Below are 9472 nucleotides of genomic sequence, written 5' to 3'. Positions count from 1 at the left end.
TCCTGTTGCAACAGAGCTTTTAATTAGAACAAGATTCAGTTCAGTTGCTCAGTCATGTCCAACTCTTTGCCAGGCTTCCATGTCTATCACCAATCCTGGAGCTTGCTCAAACTGAGGTCCATACAGTCTGTGGTGCCATCCCACCATCTCATCTTCTTTCCTCCCCTTCTCCCACCTTGTCTTTCCCAGCATCAGAGTCTTTTCCAAGGAGTCGGTTCTTCACATCAGGTAGTAAAAGTACTGGAATTTCAGCATCAGTCCTTCCAATGAACACTCAGCACTGATCTCCTTTAGAGTTGACTGGTTTGATCTCCCTGCAGTCCAAGGGACCCTCAAGAGTCTTCTCCAACACCACAGTTCAAAAGCATCAATTCTTTAGCACTGAGCTTTCTTTATGGTCCAACTCTCACATCCATACATGGCTGCTGGAAAAACCAAAGCTTTGACTACAGAACAAGATTACTGTAGGTTATCTATTGCTGCCTAACATACCAACATTTTGTGGCTTAAAACAATAAACATCTATTCTCTCACCCCTTTTGTGCCTCCTAAATCCAGGATCCAGGGTGCCTCTGGCTCTAGGTATTAAATGAGATTGCAGTCAAGCTGTGAACTCGGTTCGTGTCTCACATGGAGGCTTGACTAGGGGAGGATCGGCTCCCGAGCTCACCCACCTGATTATTGGCAGGTATTAGTTCTTTGTGGCTTTTGGACTGAAGACCTTTCTCAGTTCTGCACTATATGGGCTTCTCCAGAAGTCATCTTACAACATGGCAGCTGAGTGTCCATGAACAAGCAGGAGAACGGTGGAGACTGCTGGAGATGGAAGGCACAGTCCCTTTGTAATCTCACTTCAGAAGTGACAACCTATCACTTTTGCTGAATTCTTGATTAGCAGTGAACCAGCAAACCCAGCCTATGTCAGAGAAAGGGGATTACACCAGAGGAGAATGCCAGCAGATGGGGATCGCTGAAGGGCTTTTTAGAGGCTGGTTACCACAACTCTGTAGGCATCGGTCAGTCTCTGCCCCTCACCACAGCTGTGCTTGTTTAGTGCGTCCCTGACAAGGCAGCCACAGTGGCATGGAGACATGCCTGTAGTGTTAACATAGTTTCACCCTTGCCAACTCTGATGGGCTAGCACCACTACTTGCAGAGACCAACCCAATTCTGATACAGTCTGGAACAGCGTAAGTGGTGGCTCTGATTACAAGTGACTCTACTATGAGTGAAGTGAAATTTGCTCAGTCGTGTCAGACTCTTTGCAACCCCATGGACTATATAGTCCATGGAATTCTCCAGGCCAGAATACTGGAGTGGGTAGCCTTTCCCTTCTCCAGGGAATCTTCCCAACCCAGGGATTGAACCCAGGTCTCCTACATCTATAATGGAGGAGGCAGCAATTTGCTGTATAGGAATAAACAATTATTCTGGGTTTGGATTGTTATGCCTGACTTGTGCTTCTTTTATGCACTTCACTTCACCTGTGGACTTACTGAATACCTTACATTCCATACACTTTATGTAGCCTCCCTTACAACATTGCTTCTCACCAAAGAACTCACTGATGACTGTGGGTACAGAGGCCTGTGGGATAAATCGGCTTCATCACATATCCCATCAACCCAGAAGCAACTGGTCTTGTAGGACAGCCCCATGTGAGAAAAATACTTTCGGATCATGTCCTAAAGGATCTGGCATATGCTTCAAATGAATTAACAGTGTTCAGTGACAGCTCTCATGTTGACAGAGTAACAGTGTCCAAAGAGTAGCAGAGGGACTGTTACCTTGCTGTGACATCTGACAACTGTGGGAAGACACAGACTTCCATGGGTCAAGCATTCCTGCGTATTATTGCTGAGCGTGCCAACTGCAGCTTCATTGCCTGGCAGGGCAGTTTCTGTAGATGGTCACATGGGCATCTAAGTAGATCAAGGCAACCACAGCATTACTACCATTTAACTGCTGCTCTCCTGGGGCAAAGAACTGGATTGTGTGCTGCTAGGTAAAAAATAGCCCTGGGTTGCTTTTCTCTAATAATTAGTGATGTTGAACATCTTTTCATGTGCTGTTTTGGTCCATCTATGTGTCTTCTTTGGAGAAGTGTCTAGATTTTGTGCCTATGTTTTGGTTGGGTTATTTGTGGGGCTTTTTTGGTTTTTTGATATTGAGCTGCATGAGGGAGGTGTTTGTATTTTTGGATATTAATCTCTTGTCAGTTGATTTGCAAATATTTTCTTCAATCTGAGGGTTGTATTTTTATGGTTTCCTCTGCTGTGCAAAAGTTTTTAAGTAGATCCCATTTTTAAATTTTTATTTTCATTAATTGAGGAGGTGGGTCAAAAAAGCTCCTCCTGCGATTTATGTCAGAGTGTTCTGCCTGTGTTTTTTTCTAAGAGTTTTGTATTGTCTGGCTTTACATCCAGGCTTTTAATCCATTTAAATTTGCTTTTGTGCATGGTGTGGTTCTAATTTCATTATTTTATATATAACTGTCCAGTTTTCCTAGCACCACTAATTGAAGAGATTGCCTTTTTTTCATTGCATATTCTTGCCTCCTTTGTAATAGATAAGGTACCAGAGTACATGGGTTTATCTTTGGACTTCCACATCTATTTCATTGATCTATGGGTTTGTTTTTGTGTCAGTACCATACTGTGTTGATTACTGTAGCTTTGTAGCTACAGCTTCAGACTATCTGAAGTCAGGGAGTCTGATTCCTCCAGCTCCCATTTTTCTTTCTCAAGATTGGTTTGGCTATTCAGGGTCTTCTGTGTTTCCAGAAAAATCATAGGTGAAAATCAAAACTACAATGAGATATCACCTCACACTGATCAGAATGGCCATCATCAAAAAATTGACAATAAATACTGGCGAGGATGTGGAGAAAAGGCAACAATCCTACACTGATAGTGGGAATATAAATTGGTACATCCACTATGAAGAACAGTGTGGAGGTTCCTTAAAAAACAACAGAATTACCATGTGACCCAGCAATCCCACTCCTGGACATATATCCAGAAAAAACCGTAATTGGAAATGACAGGTGCACCCCCAGTGTTCACTACAGCACTATTTACAGTAGATAGGATGTGGAAGCAACCTAAATGCCCAGCAACAGAAGAATGGATAAAGGAGAAATGGTGTGTATACAATGGAATATTACTCAAATATGAGAAAAATATAAGGCACAGTGAAGTCGACTCAATACCCTATAATGGCCTATATGGGAATAGAATCTAAAAAAAATAAAATTGAGTATATAACTGATTCACTTTGCTATACACATAAAACTAATACAACATTGTGTGTCAACTCCAATAAAAAGTTTTTTGTTTTTTTAAATGGCTTGGGTCTCAGCCCTGGATTCTTCTCCCTTAATGCAACCCAACATGCTTGGTCCTGGACCTGCACTGGGTGTACACGTGCCACCTGGCCCTCCACATCGCTGTGGGAACTGAGGTTCTAGAAACTGCTGTGAATGTGCTGACACTTTGGCCACGACTTTGCTGTAATCAAGTTTCTTGTCTCTGACCCAGGAGTCTCCTGCCCTCAAACATCCATGGAACTGCAGCCAGCAAGACGGCAAGTAAGACAGTCTCAGACCCTCACTGCTCATCATCCATCTCCATGATTCTAGGTTCTGCTGGTATGCCAGTTTTTGTGCCCGGTGTGGAGTATAAGGGGATACAGTGTTTTCTCTGAGTTGGAAGTTGGGATTGCCAACTGGTCATTCTTAGCTCATCATGGCAAATAAATGGGGTAAAAATGGAAACAGTGGCAGATTTTATTTTCTTGGCTCCAAAATCACTGCAGATGGTGACTGCAGCCATGAAATTAAAAGACACTTGCTTGTTGGAAGGAAAGCCATGAAAAACCTGCTGCTGCTGCTGCTAAGTCGCTTCAGTCGTGTCCGACTCTATGCGACCCCATAGACGGCAGCCCACCAGGCTCCCCCGTCCCTGGGATTCTCCAGGCAAGAACACTGGAGTGGGTTGCCATTTCCTTCCCCAGTGCATGAAAGTGAAAAGTGAAAGTGAAGTTGCTCAGTCGTGTCCAACTTCAGCGACCCCATGGACTGCAGCCTTCCAGGCTCCTCCATCCATGGGATTTTCCAGACAAGAGTACTGGAGTGGGGTGCCATTGCCTTCTCCGTGACAAACCTAGACAGCATATTAAAAAGCAGAGACATCCCTTTGCCCACAAAGGTCCATATAGTCAAAGCTATGGTTTTCCAGTAGTCATGTACAGATGTGAGAATTGGATCATAAAGAATGCTGAGTGCTGAAAAATTGATGCTTTCAAATGATGATGCTGGAGAAGATTCTTGAGAGTTCCTTGGACTGCAAGGAGATCAAACCAGTCAATCGTAAAGGAAACCCTGAATATTCATTGGAAGGACTGATGCTGAAGTTGAAGCTCCAGTATTTCGGCCATCTGATGCAAAGAGCTGACTCACTGGAAAAGACCCTGATGTTGGGGGAAGATTGAAGGCAGGAAGAGAAGGGGACGACAGAGGATGAGATGGTTGGATGGCATCACTGACTCAACGGAAATGAGTTTGAGCAAACTCCTGGGAGATAGTGGACAGGGAAGCCTGGCATGCTGCAGTCCATGGGGACACAAAGTCTGACATGACTTAGTGACTGATCAACTGGGTAAGGGGTTAGAAGAAGTGGTTAAGGTGCTAGCTGTAGTGATGGGCCCTATGACCACAGGAGAAAGGGGAGTAGGGACTGTCTAGAACTTGGAGGACCTCATCTCCTGGAGTACCTGTTCACAATATCATGTTGAACTGTAAACATTAAGTAGACTATTGCAAGCATGTAGAGGCAAGATCACCTAAGTCTCAGATCTTTGGGTAAAGAAATCTTATCAGCTGAGGTGCTGGCTGAACAGAAAGCAAACAGGGAATAAGAGGCAGTGGTGACAGCTCATAACCATCTAGCCTCATGACCAGTGGCAGAACTGAGGGCTGTATTTACCATGGTTTTGCTTTGAAACTGGAGAGCTTTGGGACATAAAACACGCTGCTCCTCAAATCCTGCCCTGGAGAAGATTACACTTCAGCTGGTCTGTTGTGTGTGGAGCCCCTATGGAATTCACCAAGGAAACTTGCAAAGCACTGCTCTAGTTGTTATTTTTTTCCTCACTGGCTCATGCATGTGCTTATACTGTTAATAACTTCTTTTCTCTCATTGTGCGTTGTGGGGTGGGTGATGAAGTCATATTTTTCTCTGTGGCTGCACATTACTGAGGCAAGATCATTACAGAACCAGTGGAGAAATGGACAGAACACCAAGATCCTGGACCTGAAACTGGACAGGGGTGTTAACAGTATTAGGTTAGGAGGAACCATTTGTAAAAATGTGTGAGTACAATATTTGTGATGCTGGAAAGGCAAAGAAGTGGACTGTAGTGGACGTGCTGTGTTTTTCTATTTGGGCTCAGTCATCACACCCATTTCTGAATTCTGGCAGAAGAAATGGTCCCATCTTCTTCTGCTGCAGAGGCTGAGAAAGCCTGATATACTCACCTGGGTGGGTGCCTGGCAGCTTGAGTGCTGGCACAGGACAGCATGTCAATCACACGTTCATGAGACTGAATCTGGAATGAGTGATGCAAAGCAGCAGATGTAATCCAGTTTTTAGAGGAATCCCTGCCAGCAGAAATATACACAAACCTCTAGCTCCTCTGGAGTGGGAACTTGGATATAATTTTGGTCACCTCACTTCCTTGGTTTCTACCTGTTATCTAAGAGTGGTTTTCCAGTCTTTCTGTCAATTTTGTGAACTACCTATATTTTCCAATAAATTCTTTTTCTGCTGAAGTTAATCACAATGGTTTTTGTTGTTTACAACCCAGAATTCTAACTGATATACAGTTTAATGAGATTCGTTCTCTAAGAGTCAACTACACTGTTTCGGATGATCATTGCCCCACCCCTGCACTCTGAATTTGAAGGTGAATAGTGTATAACAGTTTCTCTAGTAAATCAGAAGTTAAATCTATTGGACTGGAAACCATGATCACTGATATGTTTTTAAAACTGTATTAAAACAACAAACATCCAATCAACCAACCATGATCATAAAGAGCAATTTTCCCTTAAAAACAATAGTATGATTATGAATAAGCATGAATACTTTGATAAACCCAGAAGATTATTCAAACTCATAAGTGAAACTTCTTTTAGTTAAAAATAAGAAATGAAAAGAAATACAAGAAAAAAGTATGGTATTTTAAACTCAGGACCAAGGAATGTGAAGATGAAAAAATGTGTGTAGCAAAAATACAGGGTGAATAATGCATTTACATTTTCCAGTTATAATGCACTTGGTATATTATTGCTTACTCAATTCAAAAATTTTCATCTGTTTTTAAAAAAACAATTATGGAGCATAATGAAATATGTTTTAACATATGCAAATGATATAAATTATAAAAATAGTTCACAAAGGTATAAGTTACACAATCACACTGTCCTATAAAGTTAATTAATATAGTCTATCCAATTATAAATAAAAATACACCTCTAGTATTCTGAAAATAAGCGAGTGTTTTAGCTGTCCTCCAGATAGTCATTTGTTCATTTATTAGCAGCAGAGGCAATAACACAATGCTAAAAATAAACATGCATCAAATTTACAATACATATTTACAAAAGCCTTCTATCACAACTGGTAAATGCAAATAGACCTTCTATTATCCTTAGTGCATTGTTATTTTCACAAGTAAAACAGGAAAGGAAAATAGTGAATTTAATGCTATTCAGCACCTTGAGTAAAGTCAAGAGACTTAACATCTCCATATATCAAAACATTTGCATCTGTGTCACCAAACATGTAAAGTTAATTATTTTGTTCCATGAATTATTGTATTTACATTACTCTTTAGTTCAACAAATTTTAGCAATATTTAAAAATTATCTAAATTCATAAAAGTATTTCATAAATTTCAACATTTAATTATTATGTACATACAAGGAAGTCCATGAAAAAGTTAAAGAAATGTACTCAGAAAGTTCAAGCAACATTACCAAATTTAGCAAAATTCCAACCAAACCAAGGCAGAGGGCATTCAAACATTCAAAAAATCTCTAGATGCTGCTAACATGAACATGAAAAGTTCCAGTAATAAAAGTCAATATGAGAAATAATGTTGAAATCACCTGTAGAAAATATATTTTAATAGGCATGGCAGATGTTTACTAGCAACAGTAATAATAACTTTTTATAGAAAACTTTTATAACATTGTCATATATGAACTACCCAGTTTGAGAGGGCAAAATAGTTGATTTCAAAAAATATATTTTAGCAGCCATAATTTTATTTCCAGTTAAACATACTAAAATGTTAAAAGTAAAATTTATGACTAACTAAATAATACCCCCATACTAGAAAATTTAAAATCCCATGCTATTCTAGCAATTCAGTTCAGTTCAATCACTCAGTTGTGTCTGACTCTGTGACCCGATGCACTATGGCACACCAGTCTTCCCTGTCTATCACGAACTCCCAGAGCTTCCCTGTCTAGCACGTCGAGTCAGTGATGCCATCCAACCATCTCATCTTCTGTCGTCCCCTTCTCCGCCTCCCTTCAATTTTTCCTAGCATCAGGGTCTTTTCCAAGGAGTCAGCTCTTCGCATGAGGTGGCAAAAATATTGGAGTTTCAGCTTTAGCATCAGTCCTTCTAACGAACACCCAGGAATGATCTCCTTTAGGATGGACTGACTGGATCTCCTTGCAGTCCAAGGGACTCTCAAGAGTCTTCTCCAACACCACAGTTCAAAAGCATCAATTCTTCGGTGCTGAGTTTTCTTTATTGTCCAACTCTCACATCTATACCTGACTACTGGAAAAACCGTAGTTTTGACTAGATGGACCTTTGTCACCAAAATAATGTCTCTGCTTTTTAATACGCTATCTAGATTGGTCATAGCTTTTCTTCCAAGGTGCAAGCGTCTTTTACATGGCTGCAGTCACCATCTGCAGTGATTTGGGAGTGATTCTAGCAATAATGGCCTTTAATATGATGTGTCTGATGTAAAGAATGTGGAAAGCCAATAATAAAACAATCATACATACATATGGGCTTAAAGTTTCACTGAAATACTTATGTAGCAAAATATATGAAAAAGTAATAGAAAAGTAAAAAGATGAAATTAAAAAATATTGCACAGGCACATTACCTAGAAAGTAAAGTTGATGTTTAAAAAGCTCTAAACATGGATGATATAAATTATCTTCCATATAAAAAGGTATAAATATTTCTTAGAACTTATCAGCATCTATAGTTTATTATAATAGATTATCTAAATCATTGTTGAATGAGGTAATTGTCAAGTCTCTACCAATGTTTTTAATTCTATTGGAAATATTTGAGGGCAGCAACCAGAAAGAATTTCTCTAAAAATATTTCTGAATCCAGAACAGCTATATGTGCAGCTCTGCCAATGAGTGAATCAGCTGTATTGGGCAACGCATTGATGACATTATATCGAACCAAGTTACAGTCCTTGCTTTGCAGAACCGGGCGAAGTAAGTTGTGGATCATTTCTGAATAGATCTGTCCTATGGGACAAATATAAAAAAGGAAAATCAGTTCACAAAAAGAACTGAAAAAAGTTCTTCTCCAACTTTTATATAATTTAAAAAATTTAGTTACATTATTTCCATTTAAAGCAGAAAAATGTCTTTTAAAAGGATTTTTTTGCTTGAATATAATTTTTGACACTACTGTAGAGAAAATATAAATGATCGCATTATCTAGCCAACTAAAATAACAAATTTATTATACACTGTTTTTGTCAACTTGGTATTAAATAAAAATAATGAATATAATACAGCAAATAGTTTTCTTCAACATGAAGTCTCTTAACGACTGTAGAGGAGCCATGATGAGACATCCTGACAAGGCTAAATTTAAAACCTGAGTCTAGAGCAAACACTTTTAAAGGCAGTTAACATTATTCCACATATTTCCAAATTATTTTGAAAAAGAATAGTAACCTTCCATAATCAGAAGAATAATGTGAGTTGGCTCAAAGATCAAACAGAATTCTTTTTATTTTTTGGCCTGCAGGTTTATTTAATGCTTGGTTTGCTTTTAATTCCAAAGTTGTGTTCCTCTCCCTCTTTCTGGATAATTCTTACAATGGATTTACTGAGAGCATGCAAAGCATAAATGATAAAGTTTACATACATATACACATAAAAGCACAAACTGCCTTAAAAGGGGCAAGACCACTTTTAATGCTCATATATTACTTCATTATTAACAGATGAGTGCTAACATATATCCATCAAACATGAATTTTAGGGACGAAGGTATTAAATTTCAGAGAAGAGGAAGGATGTAGTCTGGAGGAATGCTGAGAAGGGAATAGTATACAGAAGTATAATTAGAGAAAGGAGAGAGAAGTGTTTAAAAGAGGGATTAATATCATACAGATTTACAAAAAAGGTTTT

General features: G+C 39.3%; 1 protein-coding gene and 2 long non-coding RNA genes across 12 annotated transcripts in view; 1 reads left to right on the top strand and 2 right to left on the bottom strand.

Annotated features, from left to right (window-relative positions):
• LOC147365568 (uncharacterized) lies at positions 1-3546 on the bottom strand. Its single transcript, XR_015132572.1, has 2 exons — positions 1788-3546; positions 1-816 (listed from the first exon to the last, which is right to left on the bottom strand). It is a non-coding gene; the product is annotated as an uncharacterized LOC147365568 (long non-coding RNA).
• Positions 558-5835, top strand: LOC147365567 (uncharacterized). The gene is made up of 2 exons (XR_015132573.1): positions 558-688; positions 3540-5835. It is a non-coding gene; the product is annotated as an uncharacterized LOC147365567 (long non-coding RNA).
• A 725-nt stretch (positions 5836-6560) lies between these two features.
• The window catches only part of FAM135A (family with sequence similarity 135 member A), a 154442-nt gene continuing 151530 nt past the window's right edge, over positions 6561-9472 (bottom strand). For all 10 annotated transcript variants that reach the window (XM_086316751.1, XM_086316758.1, XM_086316753.1 and 7 more), the window contains one exon: positions 6561-8575. In XM_086316751.1, the coding sequence (XP_086172877.1) occupies positions 8370-8575 (206 nt within the window). In that variant the 3' untranslated portion in view covers positions 6561-8369. The remainder of the gene's footprint in view (positions 8576-9472) is intronic.

The sequence above is a fragment of the Bos grunniens genome, chromosome 9, assembly GCF_055505025.1.
Source record: "Bos grunniens cultivar Pamir isolate PY7600 chromosome 9, Bosgru_T2T1.0, whole genome shotgun sequence".
In the NCBI taxonomy this organism is placed as follows: domain Eukaryota; kingdom Metazoa; phylum Chordata; class Mammalia; order Artiodactyla; family Bovidae; genus Bos; species Bos grunniens.
Note: the sequence above shows the minus strand (reverse complement) of the source record. Positions and strands in the feature narration are given on the sequence as shown.